We start from the raw sequence: 17,065 nt of genomic DNA, 5'->3' as shown, positions 1-17,065 counted from the left end.
CCATAGGGGCGCGGGATTAGTGGATGTGGATCGGTAGTGGCAGGGATGTATGCATGTACCCCCCACCGGCATTCACAAATCAGTGAAATCATAATGCAGAGAGCCCCGTCCTTTGGCGCACCTTTCAAACGGAGGGATAAGAAATAAGTGACCAACTGAACTACTGGGCCATCGCCAATATTCACTGAACCATATTGGGAGACTTACATTGCCCCAAAATCATTGCCCAATGACAAGAAAATTGGGGAACTTAGCAAGGACCGGTTTCTTTTTCTCTGTATTCTGCATTAGGCATCACAAATATAAAACAAAATCATTGCCCAATGCTTACATACAGTCCCTTGGTTAGTATAATGCACATCTAACATCTTTATCTAATGGTCAAATCCAACAGAAAACCCCCAGCATAATATAGAACAAAGATCACAGGGTGAAAAACACTATAAACAAATTCTATATTACAATTAAGTTGTAGGACATATAAGTTCTGTACTCTGTACTTCTGTAGTACAATTGATATTCCATCTGCAATCATGAAGAGGAAACTTGGGGCAAACGTTTAGCAATTTCCTGCCAAGGAAGAAAACATCAAATTCCACATTGCACGTGAAATGAAAATTTTCATATCAAAGGCAACTAGCAAGGAGAATTCACAATAAAGATATTAATCATGCCAAATTTGTAGCCACTGCTGTATCCACACAAAGAAAGGGCTTTAGAAAATGACAAATTACAACAAAAGGAGGTCATTTCTGTTAAGAGAAAATTGAAAATTGAAGCTAAACATTTACTGGAGCATGGTAGATGTAAATCCTATTTATGGTATAATCATTGAATTTTTCTACACCAACTGCCACATCCAAAAGAAACAGAACCGGCATGGCTCTGAGAGTTGGCAACTCTGGATATGTTGCTTAAAGTATTTACAAATGTTTAGAAAATTGAATCATTAAAACCAGAGGTCAGCAGTGTCACCAGTCAATGGTTTTGGGATGGATTAATGTTCAGACTGATTCAACCATGAAATGCCATTTGGCTGGCCTTCGTCCAGTTTTCAAAGCATTAGTATTTACATATGAAGAGGCAGTTGAGTTTAGATTTCCATATGAAAGTTGTCATTTTCACTTGTGTCAAATTTAAGAATTCAAAGAATTCAAGCCTTAATTGCTGTTACAATAAGAAAAGAAAGACCAAGCACATACCTCAAACAGCTCATTAATATTATCTGCTGTCTTTGCAGATGTCTCAATAAAGAACATCCCATTCTTCTCTGCATAGTCCACACCATCCTTCACAAACAAAATATAAACAATTGAATTATACCACTCTCTTTAATAGAAGCTCATGAAATATAGCAAATTAAATTTGATTTAATAATTCACATTTCATGAAAAATATAGAAAAAAGCTGGTGCATAAATCTGACACAAACAAACATACTTGAACGGGTACTTTACGGTTCTCATGAAGATCAGCTTTGTTGCCTACCAAAGCCATGACAATATCAGGGTTCCCATGCTTTTGTAATTCCTATAAGATTTTGGAATTAATAAGTCGCTTGAAAAAAGAAAAGTTGAAAAGAGAGTATCATTGAAAGCAACTACTTCTCCAACTCAACATTTCTGACTTGTCAAATGCACAAGCAACTAAAAGTAATAATTTTTTTTTTTTAGAAAAGTAAGGTAAAATTTTATTCATGGAGCACCAGATTACAACCAAAGCCCCCAAGACGAGCCAAACACACTAAACCACCTACAATACATCATAACTACAATTAAAAGTAATACTTGCCATATGCATATATAATATATATGTGTCTTTAAATGCATAGATATGAATTCTTCATTTGCTTAAAAGTAAATTTACGAGGGCATTGGTAAAAGCAACTATTTGTCAAATACACATGCAGCGCCTCAAAAGGCATGCCATAGCTTATAATGAGACTAATTCTGTGAAGTGTGCATCACTTGAATCCAGGTGCACCTTGTTGCTATGCTTTGATGAGCTAACATTAAATTGTAGTACAAACTAAGTTTTCACTACAAAAAGGGCAGAAATAATAGTTGACATAATTCAGACTAGAAAATTTTATATCCACTTACACAGAAACAAATGCAGCCTAAAGGAAAAATTACAATACAAACTTATCAGGAGAATCAAGCATTATACTAAATGAGCTATTTTCTTATAAGGCGACAATATGGAGAATCAACAATCTCACAACAAAATTAGATTGTCCTTGAGGAATCAGGATACGATTAATTGCCACTTTGATAGGCCCCAGGCCCAGACTCAGACTCACATCAAGAACCCAGTTCCAAGTCAACAGCAGCCTAAGACTCAAGACAACGGAGCAGCTCATGTTAGCAAAGGCCCAAGCCCACCAATCAAATATATTTACATTAGGAAACACGGTTAATTGCCACTTTATGAATGTAAATAAGTATAAATAGTGGAAGCCACCGAGAGGTAAGGCAGTTAGTCCCTTACCCATTTTTCTCCCTTCCCTCTCCCTCTCTCTGCTCTTTGTTTTAGGAGGTCGGGTTGCCTTGAATAGCCCATACGATAGGCAGTATCCTACCAAATTGGTATCTTAGCTGCAATTGGAGAATGACAGTGACCAGATTGGCTACCATGGAGGAAAAAGTAGACAAAATAGAGGTGGAGATGCACAAGTTGGTTGGTGATCTCAAAGATATTAAGGAGACCTTATCAGCATTACTGTCACAATGTGAGAAGTTCTCTACATCAGGAAATTGCTGCAGTAAGAATGAAGGATCTTCTTCCAGCAGCTTCTGATCACAGGGACTTGCAGTTTCCAATCAGCTAAGTTTGATTTCCCAACATTTTCAGGTGATGACCCAATCTTGTGGATTTTCAAAGCAGAAAGATATTTTGAATACAGCATACCTGGCCATCAATCTGGAAGGCAAGGCAATATTCTGGTACCAATGGTACCACAGATCTCATCCACACCTTACTTGGCCAGATTTCACCGAAGCCTTGTGCTTCACATTCTTGTGCCATTCCTACCCTCTCTGCTACCATGAAAGGGCCAAAGAAGCGAGGTGAAATTTTTCTACCAGGCTCATCTTGCAACTGTAGACTGACAATAGGGCTGAAGCTTTACATAAACATAACCCCTGACTTGATACTCAACGTCACGATGACTCTTATCATATTGAGCCTTCAAAATCTGCTGTGCTCTCAGCAGCTGATTCTTGAGTGATTGTATGATGTCATGTCATCCCTCTCAGTGAGCTATTCCTCCGCTTCAGCCACTATATTTGAGTCTTTCTCATATGGGGAATCACACCCATAGAGCTGAGTGCCTTGAAGGATGTCACACCCCATGGAAGCATCTTAGGTACATCTCCAAACACCTATTTATTACCTCAATCTAGCTGTCAGTCCAAGGATGGTAGCTGGTGGAATGAAGGAGTTAACATTTTTGTATAAAGTAACAAAACAAAAATGATTACCTCAAGTGTGAAAGCATGGTTCAAGTCTGAGACTGACCACTTTTTTTTATAGTAAATAAAAAATAAAACTTATCAATACTGAAAACATGGTTCTTTTGCATCTCTGGTCCTTCTTCTTCCTTATCCGATTCATTCTTTTCCAAATCTTCTTTCCCATGATCTGACAAAATGTCCACTGCTTCAGAAGAATCAACCACCCCCATCACCAAAAGACCTTGAGTCTCCTTGGTAAAACTCATCCATAAGCCTTTGTCACATGTACCTGCTGTCCAGTGTATGAAACTTTTCATTTTTTGTGTACAAAGAAAGTTTATTTTTAGCTTTATCTTGTTCAGTAGTCCACCTCTGCTCACTTCAGGTCTTTGTCCACCCAAAATCTTTGCCCAACTTCCCTTCAACTATTTCAATAAACTCTCCTGAAGCAACAGAAACCCCACCCTCAACTATATGCTTATTTTTCTCAAAATTCTTTTCCCTAGTTGCATTTTCACTCTCAACGAAAACTCTTTCACTTCAATGGTTGAGTTTACTGCTCCATTTGCAGTTTTGCACTTACAAACCTTGTCTCATGCTTGGAAATGCCTTCGTGCACCTCTGAATTCAAATCTGCTTCCTCTTCAACCAATCTCATGCGCTGATCTCAAGTTTCCATTACAATTTCCGAATCCAATGCCAAGGCCCTAACCTACTCAAAGTCTGAGGCTGACCACTTTGTGCTAAACAATGCTGATGGTTAGGCTCATATCCAGTCTACCTGTCCCAAGACCCTAGATACCAGCAGGGACCAGCATTAGGTAATGACCTTTTTATACACAGCAGTGCTCAATTTCTCATAGATGCTCTGAATTTAAAACAGAGATCATAGACTCGGAAACCGGTAAATTTAGTAGCTATCAGATTTGATACTCCTACTACACTTCTGTCCCAATTTGCCACCCTCTCCTGATCCATAGTTTAGTTAGTCCCATGATACTAGCAAACTGTATAACCCTCAACTAGGTTAATTGCACTTAGCTTCTTTTTATGAAAGCATACTTACTAAAACCACCAAAAGTATGTAACAACACTATTAAGAATTTGAATCAAGATATTTTAACCCTAAAAACATAAAGGATGTTGCTATAAGCAAACCGAAGAAGTTATTTGCTTACTAGTCTACATCCAACATTCCCCACCAATTAGGAAATGGAAGGAAGAAAGAATCACCTTTCCTAAGGCCTTTTGTGGCTTGAAAGAATCTTTCACCAGACAATTTATGATGACACAGATGGGTGACAAAGTACATAAACTAAGGCACCATTGCTACCATTATGCAGGAAAAAAAAAAATCTCTTTATAGTGTAACCCAAGAATCCTTTTTTTTTTTTTGAGAAAAGGTCATGTAAAAGCTTATTAAAAGAACTACAAATTACAACAGCAGCCCCAAAGTCAAGGAGCTGAATACACTAGGGAACACTGCAATACATCATAACTCAAACAGATCCCTAGATCTCAATTGAGAGCTAAAAACTGAGTTCTGAAGACCCTTGGCTGCTGCAACCCAGGAGATGACTCGGCCAAAAGCAAAGGAGATCAGGCAATCCAAATCATTAGCTTTGTTTTGGAAGATCCTCCTATTCCTTTCAGACAAGATTGTGCAGAAAATGGTTCAAGGAATGACTTTCCAGGTACACCTAGCCAGCTTGGATAAACCCTGAACTTCCCAGCTTCACAACTGCTCCAATACCAGTGTTTCCAAAGCGCAAGGGCCAATTTGCACCTGAGGCACAAGGCGCAAGGCGAGGCGCGCACCTTTTTAAGAAAGGCGCAAAATTACAAAAAAAAAAAAAAAAAGCTAAAAAATCAAAAAGAAAAAGTCAGAAAATTCCAAAAAAATATTAAAAATATTAAACATAATGTTAATAAAAATATAAACTTAGATTTTAAAATAAATGATTTAAAAAACCTATTATCCAAAATTAAAATACATAAACATAACATGTAAAGTGTATTCAAATGAAAATTTAAAAATAAAAGCAAAAATATAAAGCATTTTCAAGCATGTAAAACCCACAATCTCTTTTTTTCCTTAATTGCATTGCTTCAAGTAGTTAATGTGATGTATAACATATTGCATTCTTGATTCTATGAGTCGCCTTTGTAGCACGCCCCCGAGGCAAGCCCGAACAAGTCTATGTTAGGGTCTGAAATTCTTATTTCTCACATAAAAAATAATAATTTTACAACTTTCATTGCCTTTTAAGAAGATGTTTTATTGCAATGAATGAATGAATGAACCTAGCCGTTAGACTCAAAAAACAGCAAAAAGCACAATTTTAAAAAGGCACACACCTAGGCTGAGGCGCAAGGTGCATCAGGCGCATGCCTAGGCGCACCAGGCGCTCGCCTTTTGAAAGAGGTGCGCCTAGGACTAGGGCAAGGCACATACCCCAAAATGCGCCTCGCCTGTGCGCCTAGGCGCGCCTTTCAAATCACTGTCTAATACAGAGATTGGCATACACAAATGGAGCTCCAGGCCTGACAGGAAATGTCTCCAGATAGCAGAACCCACTGAGCAGTGAATGAACAAATGATTGCGATCTTCATCCATAATTTATAGCGCCATATACCTTTTCTAAGTCAAGCTTGCAAAGACTCCTTATCTTCCTATTTCTCCCAGATGATCGACATATCCATAACTAATTAGCTACCAAAAAATTTTGTCAATTCTTGCAAAGCCTCCCCAGGAAGGGTTAAAAAACACTCAAATTTCTACAAGTATATTTGGGTGTGCCCCAGCAATAATTTAGTATGGACTCCTAAGCCTAAAATCCCTATAGTTTTGATATTTTATGAATAAGAGAGAAAGAGTAGCAATTATGTCTTTTTATTAGAGACATTTTTACCCTTACAACTTTCTCTCTCAAAAGAAACCTTAAGAAAGAAACAACTGTTATGTGTGTCGGAGGGGAAGAAAGGGCAGGGATGGGCATCTTTTGCTAATAGGTTGCATTCCTTTCAAAGTAATGGTGAGAGGAAGGTAAGAGAGGAACAAGGAGCAACTCTTATACAAAAACAAGAACTCGTATGGCTGGCTTCAGGAACCTAGTATCACGTATGGCTGGCTTCAGGAGATGAAGTGTCACTTTGCGGAAGTCTTCCTGAGGTTGAAGACAATGATGACATGGCAGGTTGGAGCACACGTGGTGTCGGGGTAATGAAAGAGAGGGGAGGCATGCAGATTAGTATTACGAAGGAATTGGGACAGTCGTAGGCCAAAAACCAAAAAACAAGTAATCCCATTAAGGGAATTAAATCAATTTTTTGAATTAAGCTACTGCATGGCCGAGCCTCTTATGCTGAGGCGGCAAGCAAAAGAGGGAGCCTGATTAAGACCTGCCAAGCCACTTGGTCCAAACCAGCAGAGAATAGCGTTGGAGGCTCAGGTTGACTAGAAAAGAATCAAACCAACCCATGTGACAACTTAATTGGTCACATGGATCGGGGCAACAAAAAGAAGATTGTAGACAAGATTTCCCGTCTATCATCATCCAAAAAGGTTCAAGTCGAAGCTTCTGGGGTGCAGCAGCAAACCTCAGCCAGAGAAAGCCAAGGAAGCTCGCTACAATGGACTGCTCGAAAAGATTCCAGGGAGAACAGTGAGAAGCGATAGTCTCTAGATCATCCAAATCCACGGTATGTGAGGGGTCGATTGGAGGACAGGGAGGAAGAAGATGATGGTTGGATTGATTGCAGAGTGGAGGATGCGAGGGATGAGGAAAGTTTAGACAAAGCTTCGAGCTTAGGAAGTGAGGAAGGTGCAGGTACCAATATGGGGGAAAACAAAGGGACTCTAGATTTGGAGGTCCTTTTTCCGAGATGAAGAAAAGGAAAAACAGGTGTACAGGCCGACACAAGAAGGCAGAGCACACAAGTTTGAAGGAGTAGCACATCATCAGATTGTCAGGTAGAAAATCCAACCCCCAAGAACAGGAAAGGCTCGACCAAATATCCTTGTTGTGCAAAACACTGATAGGTAAGTAAACCAATCTCCTCAAAAGAAAATCGGGGACGCACCACAGAGGGCTAAACAACTGGGTAAGGGAAGAGATCATTTTGTTGCCAATGTGACACAATTGATTTCCCACCAACCCAAGGAGAGAGATTGCATACATATACCAAAACAGGGAAAGACAACTGAAGTCCATCCTTCCACCCTTTCTCCTACTCCTCGACAGCCCCCAGGTAACTCTGTTTTTTTTTTCGGTTTTACTACTAATGCGTGCTCTGCGTCTATTGTCCCAGATTCCCTTCCCATCCAGGAGTCGAAGGCCCATGACAATGCAGCCACTGTAAATGAATGCACATGGAATTTGCAGGGGGAGGTAGGAGGGAGGAGTTAGAGGGGAAGAGGGATAGAGGACGATGGGGAAACAAGAGAGAGTGATGAGGATATAGAGGGAAAAAAATGAAGGTGAGAACAGGAGGGGAGAGCAAGATCATTCTAGCTTAGATGACTCGGTAACAAAATTCGTGGGGAAGCTGGGATGCAAATTGAAGAATCCAAATGATTTAAAAGTTTTTCTACGAAAACAGGAGGAGGAAAGTAAGACAAAGAAAAAGAAGTGAAGTTGAAAGGCTGGAGAGAGATGTAGAGAGGGAGACATGAGTTTTCTTACGAAAGGGGAAAGAAGAAAAGGGGTCAAGTAGAATCTAGGTGAAGGAAGGGATCAAATAAAGAGGTTAAAATGAAATTGTTAAGTTGGAATTTCAGGGGTCTGGGCAGTGCAAGGAAAGGAGCAACACTTAAACAAGTGATAAGAAAGGCTGATCCAGATGTGGTACTAATTTAGGAGTCCAAACAGATGGATTTTAACAGAAAATGGGCAAGAAGTGTTTGGAGAGCTAGGGGGATAAAGTGGGCAGATGCTCCTCCTTAGGGAGCTTTCAAAGAAATAGTAACATTGTGGAAAAAAGATGTGTTGGAGGGGATTCAGGAACTAATAGGTAACTTTTCAGTCCCTTTGAAATTCAGGTAGGTGGACGGTGGTTTTGAATGGGTGTTAACTAATGTATATGGCCCCAATGGTTAAGTAGAAGATCAAGACAATAATCAGTCTTGAATCCTAAAAGGGTTTAGGTTTGCAAAACAGAAGAGAAAGTGAGAGAAAGGAGAGAGAATAGAAGAGAAACAAGAGAACACAAGTTGTTGAAAGAAGGGACAGATTCTTACTCATCTGTCGCCACCACTCTCTTAATATTTATAGGTTATGTTTAGTACATAATGGAAAGGACACATCTGCCATTGGTACTTAATAAATAAAGTAAATAAAAACTGAAATAAATAACAACTGAATTAACAAACTGACTCAAACTGACACTACTATAACTTAAACAAATAACTACACTGCTGTCCTACGAACACAGTGGGGACCACTGCAGTGGGGCCCACATCAGTGTTCTCTACACTCCCCCTCAAGTTGGGAGTAGATATCTATCATGCCCAACTTAGATATGTCTGTCTCTAACTTCTTCCTTGGTACAGCCTTGGTGAGGATATCCGCGAGCTGCATATTAGATGTGATGTACGGAAGACACACTTCTTGTGATGTGACCCTTTCTCGCACAAAATGTCGATCAACTTCGATATGTTTAGTTCTGTCATGCTGCACTGGGTTGTGGGCTATATTAATAGCTGCCTGATTATCACAATACAACATTAAGGGCTTTTCATATACAATACCCAATTCTTCAAGTAGTGACCTCAGCCATAAGATTTCAGCCACTCCATTAGCCATTGACCTATATTCCGCTTCAGCACTGGAGCTGGAAACAACACTCTGCTTCTTACTCCTCCAAGAGACAAGGTTACCTCCAACCAGGGCACAATATCCAGAGGTAGACCTTCTGTCATCAACACTTCCAGCCCAATCGGCATCTGTATAGACTTCCACACTCGTGTGATTATTGTTCTTGAGCAATATACCTCTACCCAGGCATCTCTTCAAGTATGCTAATATTCTCTCTGCCGCAAGAAGATGAGAAGTTCTAGGGGAGTGCATGTACTAGCTAACAACACTAACTGCATAGCTGATATCCAGCCGAGTGAGGCAGAGATATAGAAGCTTTCCAACCAACCGTTGGAACATAACTTTGTCTTCAAGAGGCTCCCCACCCTCTGCACTAATCTTGTGATTTTGTTTTATGGGTGTATCGGCCGGCTTAACACCAAACTTTCCAGTTTCCGCCAACAGATCTAGAACATATTTTCTCTGAGAGATAAAAATCCCCTGCTTAGATCTAGCAACCTCAATACCCAAAAAGTACCGTAGTGCACCAAGATATTTCACCTCAAACTCTTGATGAAGGAGTCGTTTGAGGGACTCAATCTCATGACTGTCATTTCCTGTCACCACAATATCATCAACATATACTGCTAGTAGTGTCAGAGAGGACTCCACCCTCTTGATGAATAGTGTATGATCTGACTGGGCATGTACATAACCAAACCTTCCAAGGGCTAATCTGAACCTATCAAACCAGGCTCTAGGTGACTGCTTCAAACCATACAATGCCTTGTTCAGTCGGCAAACCTTCTTTCTTGTCTCTGTATCATAGAATCCAGGAGGCAACTGCATGTAAACCTCTTCTTGTAAGTCTCCATTCAAAAAGGCATTTTTAACATCCATCTGAAACAGGGGCCAAGAATGATTTGCTGCAAGGGATAACAAAACTCGAATGGTGGTCATCTTGGCTACTGGGGCAAAGGTCTCCAAGTAGTCTATACCATAAGTATGAGTGAACCCCTTTGCAACCAGCCGGGCTTTATACCTTTCAAAAGAGCCATCAGCATTATGCTTCACAGTGAACACCCATCTGCATCCCACCGGTTTCTTTCCTTTTGGTGGGTCAACCAGTGCCCAAGTATTATTCTTCAATAGGGCATCCATTTCGACTTGCATTGCATCTTTCCATTCTGGAACTGATAAAGCTTCTTGCACTGTTCTTGGAATAGGGACATCAGCAATGGAAGTGAGATAGGACCGGTAAGATGGTGATAGACGATCATAGGATAAGAACTGTGAGATGATGTGAGCTGTAGAAGTGGTGCAATGTCGTTTCCCTTTGCGAATGGCAATAGGGAGATCAAGGTCATCCACAGGAGGGAAAGTGGCAACAGTGAGAGGTATCTCAGTAGGCTCTGGATCTGGAGGCGTAGAAGGAACTGGAGCTGGCCGGGGCTGCTGAAGACTAGGATCAACCTGCATGCATCGCCTGTGATAGACTCTCAACTCCGGCTCCCTCTGACCACCCTCACCGCTACAACCTTCATTACCCAGTGGAATAGGTAAAGGAACAGCCCCACTTCTACCAGTCCCACTCCCACTCTCACTGCTCTCCCCCTGAGGAAAGAAACTCAAACCAGCCCCACTCTCACTGCTCTCCCCCTGAGGAAAGAAACTCAAAACAACCCCACTCTCACTGCTCTCCCCCTGAGGAGAAACCCTAGGATAATAGGGTGTCTCCTCAAAGAAGGTGACATCCATGGAGACAAACCGTTTCCCTGAAACCGGATCATAGCAGCAATAACCCTTTTGAGTTTGAGCATAACCAAGGAAAATGCATTTGGAGGCCTTAGGTTCAAACTTGGAATGATGAGGCCCGAGAAGCTGAATGAAACAAGTACAACCAAAGGTTTTAAGGGGAACAATGAACAACTCCTCGTCTGGGTATAGAAGGGAAAAGGGGGTTATCATATCAAGGACCCGGAAAGGAACTCGATTAATGAGATAAATTGTCGTGAGGATAGCATCACCCCAGAAGCGAATAGGTACATTGGAGGTAAACATAATGCTTCTAGCCACCTCCAAGATATGCCTATTCTTCCTTTCGGCAACGCCGTTCTGCTGTGGTGTATAAGGGCAAGTGCTCTGGTGAATAACTCTATGGCTAAGAAGGTAGGAGGTCAATGGCTGAGCAAAGTATTCCTTTGCATTATCAGATCTAAGGACTTTGATTTTGGTCCCAAACTGAGTGAGAACCATCTGATGGAAGTTTTAGGTCAGAGCAGGAACCTCATCTCGAGAACACATAAGATAGACCCAAGAAAACCGGGTATTGTCATCCACAAACAGTAGAAAATATCTGTACCCACCCATAGAAGAGATATGATATGGCCCCCAAACATCAGTATGCACAATATCAAAAGAGGAATTACTCCTTTTATTACTTAAAGAATAAGAGGTTCTACAATGTTTGGCAAACTCACACCTCAACTTTGATAACTCAACAAACTCAAATAAAGCAGGGAACAGACTCTTCAAAGACTTAAAAGACAAATGACCCAATCGGTTATGCCAAAGCATAACCGAACTCACAGACTGGGAAACAAAAGACTTCTTATCCAATTACTCCTCCCAACAAAAACTCTCTCCAAGCAGATAAATCCCGTTCGCCTCACGGCCAATCCCAATCACCTTCCCCGTCTCCAAATCCTGAAAAACACATTGGTCAGGGAAAAAGGTTACTGAACAGTTCATGTGTTTGGTAATACTACTAACTGAAAGCAGGTTAGTATCAAGCTTAGGAACATGCAAGACAGAAGATAAAGAGATAGTATCCGATAGCTTGATGTCCCCCTTGCCCGAAATGGCAAGCTAACCATATGGTCAGATGCACCTGAATCTATTACCCAGCAGTGATCAATATTACTTGGAGCTGAAGCATGGTAAGCTGAGGCTCGAGTACCTGAATGTGCAAATGCAGATGTGGCAGGAGCTGATGGTGACTGAGATGGTTGAGCTGAACTCCCAACTTCCTTTTCCAACTGTATGAGGGCAGCCCGAACAGCAGCTAAAGTCTCTAGGGATGTGCCTGATGAGGATGTTGAATCAGTGTTCACTGCCATATGAGCATTACCCTTCTTATTTCTTAGTTTTGCTGGGACCAAATGAGGATGTAGCTTCCAACAAGTATCTTTTGTATGCTTGGGTTTCTTGCAATGTTCACATACCAGATCCCATTTATCTTCCTTCTTCCGGTCCCTTTCTGAGTCACCCCCTGGCTTGGGTTTAATAGCTGTCAAGGCTGGGAAAGAGGGCTGAGGCTGCATCATGACTTTCCTCTTGGTCTCTTCACTATGCACCAGGGAGTATCCTTGAGAAAGGGTCACACTATCTCTTGTCAATATCTGTTGTCGCACAATGTCATATTCTAAATTCAAACCAGCCAGAAACTCAAATACCCTATTCGTCTCGACTTGCTTTCTGTGAGTCTATGCATCTTTGGTACTCTCCCACTCAAGGGTCTCTAGATGGTCAATCTCATGCCACAAGGATTTCAAGGTAGAGAAGTAGACAGAAACTGGCTTCTCTCCTTGTTTAAGGTTGTTCACCTCACACTTCAGTTCATAGGCTCTGGCAACATTAAGGGGTTGGGAATAGGTTTCTTTCACAACATCCCATATCTCTTTGGCTGTCTTTGCCCACAAGTAATTTCGGTTGATATGTGGCTGCATAGAATTACATAGTCATGCCATAACTAAATAGTTCTCTTGAACCCACTTGGTGTATGTTGGGTCCTCCTTGGAAGGTTCTTTCACATCTCCCAAGAGGTAACCCAGTTTTTCCCTTCCTCCAATAGCCATCATGGCTGATTGCGCCCACTCCAAATAATTTGACCCATCAAACCTCATAGTTGTAATCTGAAACTCGGTTTCAGATACACTACCATAATTGTGGTTTCCAAAACTACTTTTTCCCTGACCCTTAAACTCCATCTTTGATCAAGATTCAGTGGCTACAAACTGTTAGAGCAATTATACCAGAAAACAGAGTCAAACAAGTAAATCTGAAATATGATCCGAAACCAACACAAATCTGATCTGATCTGATCTGAAACCAACCCAAATCTGATCTGAAATCAACCGCCTATCACAGTATATGCAAGAAATCAACTCAAATCTGATCTGAAATCAATCGGCATGCACAGTACCAGGCAGCCTATCAATCTGAGATGCTATTTTCTGAAATCACTACTGTGGGACCCACTGTTGCAAGAGCAAAAATAGGGTTTCAACTGTAGGTCTGAAGTAAGTGCTCAGTTGCACTCTCCAAGCAGTCCGCACAAGTGGGACTTATCGTAGGGCAATATGAAACCCTAAAAACTAATCACATTTGAAAAGGGGGGTTCGGCCCAACAGTCACCCTAGAAACAAACTTAAACACAGTTCGGCAAGCCAAACCCCAGAACAAACTTGAACACAGTCCGGCCCCTCTTTCTAGATAGGTCCAACCTATCTCAACTGATTGCAGTCTCTGAAACTCAATAAGAAAAAACTTACTTATGTACTTCGGTTTACTGTCTTCTAGGGTTACCTGAACCCTAACCTTCGCTGCCTCTTCCTGATTACCAACTCTCTGCAAGCCGCGGCAAGTCTTCAACTGCTGCGAACCTCTCCTGGTAATCTCCAAGATTCAGCCACCGAAAAACTTCTTCAAAGCTTCCAGCCCTAGCTAGTCATCATGTGGTCGGCTGGACTAGACACACATGAGAAGCCCTAGACTGGCTCTGATACCAAGTAAAAGATCAAGATTGTAATCAGTCTTGAATCCTAAAAGGTTTTAGGTTTGCAAAACATAAGAGAAAGTGAGAGAAAGGAGAGAGAATAGAAGAGAAACAAGAGAACACAAGTTGTTAAAAGGAGGGACAGATTCTTACTCATCTGCCGCCGCCACTCTCTTAATATTTATAGGTTATGTTTAGTACATAATGGAAAGGACACATCTGCCCTTGGTACTTAATAAATAAAGTAAATAAAAACTGAAATAAATAACAACTGAATTAACAAACTGACTCAAACTGACAATACTATAACTGAAACAAATAACTTGACTGCTGTCCTACGAACAGAGTGGGGACCACTGCAGTGGGGCCCACATCAGTGTTCTCTACAGGTTATAGGGAAACAAAGAAAATGTGGAAAGAGCTAGGAGACATCAGAGGCTTATGGGAAGAACCATGGTGTGTCAGAGGGGATTTTAACACTAAGATTTTCAAAAGAGACCAATAACCCTAGGCAAAGGGTGACCACAAGTATGAGGAAATTTAACCAATTTGTGGAAACCTTTGAGCTTAAGGAGATCCCTTTCTTGCACAACACTTTTACAAGGTCCAATCTTCAGTGGAACTCAATATGCTCCAAGTTGGATAGGTTCCTCTTTTCAACTGATTGGGAAGAACGTTGGAGGAATATCAACTCTAGAACACTCCCTAGACTTACCTCCCATCATTCACACATGGTGATTTGTAAGGAAAATTTAAGGAGTGATGGGCCTACCCCCTTTAGATTTGAGAACATGTGACTAATCCATTCGGGCTTTATCAAGAAGGTCAAAGATTAGTGGGAGCAATGTAACCCCTCGGTGGAATGGGTAGGAATGAAATTTCATAAGAAACTCCAATACCTGAAACTTAAGATCAAAGAATGGAATTTACTGGAGTTTGGCAAATTGGAAGAAAGAAAACAAGTTTTAGTTGAAAAGATTGAGGAGCTGGATCGTAAGAAAGAAGGGGGTCTTTTTGGGGAGGGGGACAAGGACCAAAGGTGGATCTTGAAGAAACAATTGGAGGATCACTTGCTAAAAGGAAGAAATTAGCTGTAGACAAAAAATCTCGATGTAAATGGTTAAAGGAGGGAGATGGCAAAACTAAATTCTTCCACACTGTAACAAATGGCAGAAAAAGAAAGAATTTTATATCCAAATTGGAAATTGAGGGGGCAACCATTTCACATTCGATAGAGATAGCAGGGGCCTTTGTAGACCATTTCAAATCTATTTTCAGAAGGCCTTTAAATGAGAGGGTTTGGCTGGAGGGTCTGGAGTGGCCAAATTTAGGGCCAGATCACAGTGAATGGCCAAATTTAGGGCCAGATCACAGTGAATGGCCAAATTTAGGGCCAGATCACAGTGAATCTATTTTCATAAGGCCTTTAAATGAGAGGGTTTGGTTAGAGGGTCTGAAGTGGCCAAATTTAGGGCCAGATCACAGTGAATGGTTAGAAAGGAAATTTGAAATTAAAGAAATAAAGGAGGCAGTGTTTTCAATGGATAGAACAAAGGCATCGAGTCTAGATGGGTTCACAATGGATTTCTATCAAGATTGTTGGGAAATATTGGAGAAAGTCCTAGTGCTAGTGTTTGATGAGTTCCATAGTAGGGGGTAATTAGCCTGGGTCTGAATTCCACTTTTATTGCTTTGGTTCCTAAAAAAAGAGATGCCACACAACCGAAAGACTTTAGACTAATTAGCTTGTTAAAAATCTATATAAAATAATTGCAAAGTGTTGTCTCTCGGGATCAAGCAAGTTCTCCCTACTATTGTTGAACCTAACCAAGGAAACTTTGTGAACGGAAGACAAATATCTTACCAAATTTTAATAGCAAATGAGAGTGTGGAGGCCTTCAAGAAAGCAAAGAAGAAAGGAGTGGTGTCCAAGCTGGATCTGGAAGAAAAACTATCTTTCTCTGGGGAGGAGGATTACACTGATCAGGTCAACCCTAACCAATGTACTTGTTTATTTCCTGTCAGTTTTCAAGATCCCCTCACAGGTTTCTAATAAGTTGGAAAAGTTGATGATGGACTTTCTATGGGAGCCAAGTAAGGAAAAGAGGGACCATAGGGTGGGATGGAAAGTGGTATCTAGAAGCAGGAGGCAAGGAGGGCTAGGGATTAGGAATATTAAGAAAAGGAACACGGCACTGTTGGGGAAGTGGTTATGGAGATTCCCTTAGAAAGGGACGAACTGTGGGCAAAGATGGTGGCTATCTTTTATGGGCTGGAGGACAATGGATGGGATCTTAGAATCTTGGCAAGGACTACAACTACTCCTTAGAAAGCCATCCATAACCTTCTTCCAGTCTTCTCCCATTGAACCAAGTATGAATTGAATTCAAGTAACTTAATCAAATTCTGGGAACAAACTTGGGTGGGGAATTCACCTTAGATGAGCCAATTCCCCTCTTTGTATGCCTTCTCTGACCGAAAGAATGAGCCCATTTCTTCCATTCTTGTCCCTTCAGATGCAACCTCTAGGTTTGGGTGGAATTTGAGTTTGAGAAGGGCTGTTAGGGATACTGACCTAGGAAATACTTTGTCCCTCATAGCACACTCCTTGAAAATGTGTTTCTAACCCTCTAAAGGAAGATTGTAGAATCTAGACCCCTTCCCCTCGGGTTCTTTCTCCTACGCCTCTTTCTTCCAATCCCTAACTCAGCAACCTACTCCCCATGGGATGCCTTTCCCTGTTAAAGAGATATGGTGCAAGCCTATTCCTCCTCAGGTTGGGAGTTTTTGTTGGGAAGCTTTTCTGGAAAGAATCAACACTTGCAATCTACTTCAAATAAAAAGACCCAAATCTTGTCTATCCCCGCATAGGTGTGTCCTTTCTTCCTTGCCAAGCTGATGGAGAGACTGGGTACCACCTATTAGTGTCTTGCCACTATGCCAGAGCTGTTTGGGTTTGGGCTTTATCCCTTTTTGGGTGTAGCTGGACCCCCCCCCCGGTGTACAGAGTCTGTTTTCTCCATCCTTTTTCAACTGGCC

General features: G+C 41.2%; 1 protein-coding gene across 2 annotated transcripts in view; it reads right to left on the bottom strand.

Annotated features, from left to right (window-relative positions):
* Nucleotides 1-412: 412 nt before the first annotated feature.
* The window catches only part of LOC148869039 (ras-related protein RABF1-like), a 31,110-nt gene continuing 14,457 nt past the window's right edge, over nucleotides 413-17,065 (bottom strand). The window contains exons 6-8 of one of the 2 annotated variants that reach the window (XM_088970623.1): nucleotides 1,440-1,529; nucleotides 1,203-1,289; nucleotides 413-570 (exon numbers count right to left, since the gene is read on the bottom strand). In XM_088970623.1, the coding sequence (XP_088826749.1) occupies nucleotides 532-570; nucleotides 1,203-1,289; nucleotides 1,440-1,529 (216 nt within the window). In that variant the 3' untranslated portion in view covers nucleotides 413-531. The remainder of the gene's footprint in view (nucleotides 571-1,202; nucleotides 1,290-1,439; nucleotides 1,530-17,065) is intronic. The other variant, XM_088970624.1, reaches the window with a different exon arrangement.

The sequence above is a fragment of the Nelumbo lutea genome, chromosome 2 (assembly GCF_056320005.1).
Source record: "Nelumbo lutea isolate HS-2025 chromosome 2, American lotus-T2T, whole genome shotgun sequence".
Lineage (NCBI taxonomy): Eukaryota > Viridiplantae > Streptophyta > Magnoliopsida > Proteales > Nelumbonaceae > Nelumbo > Nelumbo lutea.
The sequence above is the reverse complement of the archived record's forward strand: the minus strand, read 5'-3'. Positions and strand labels throughout refer to the sequence as shown.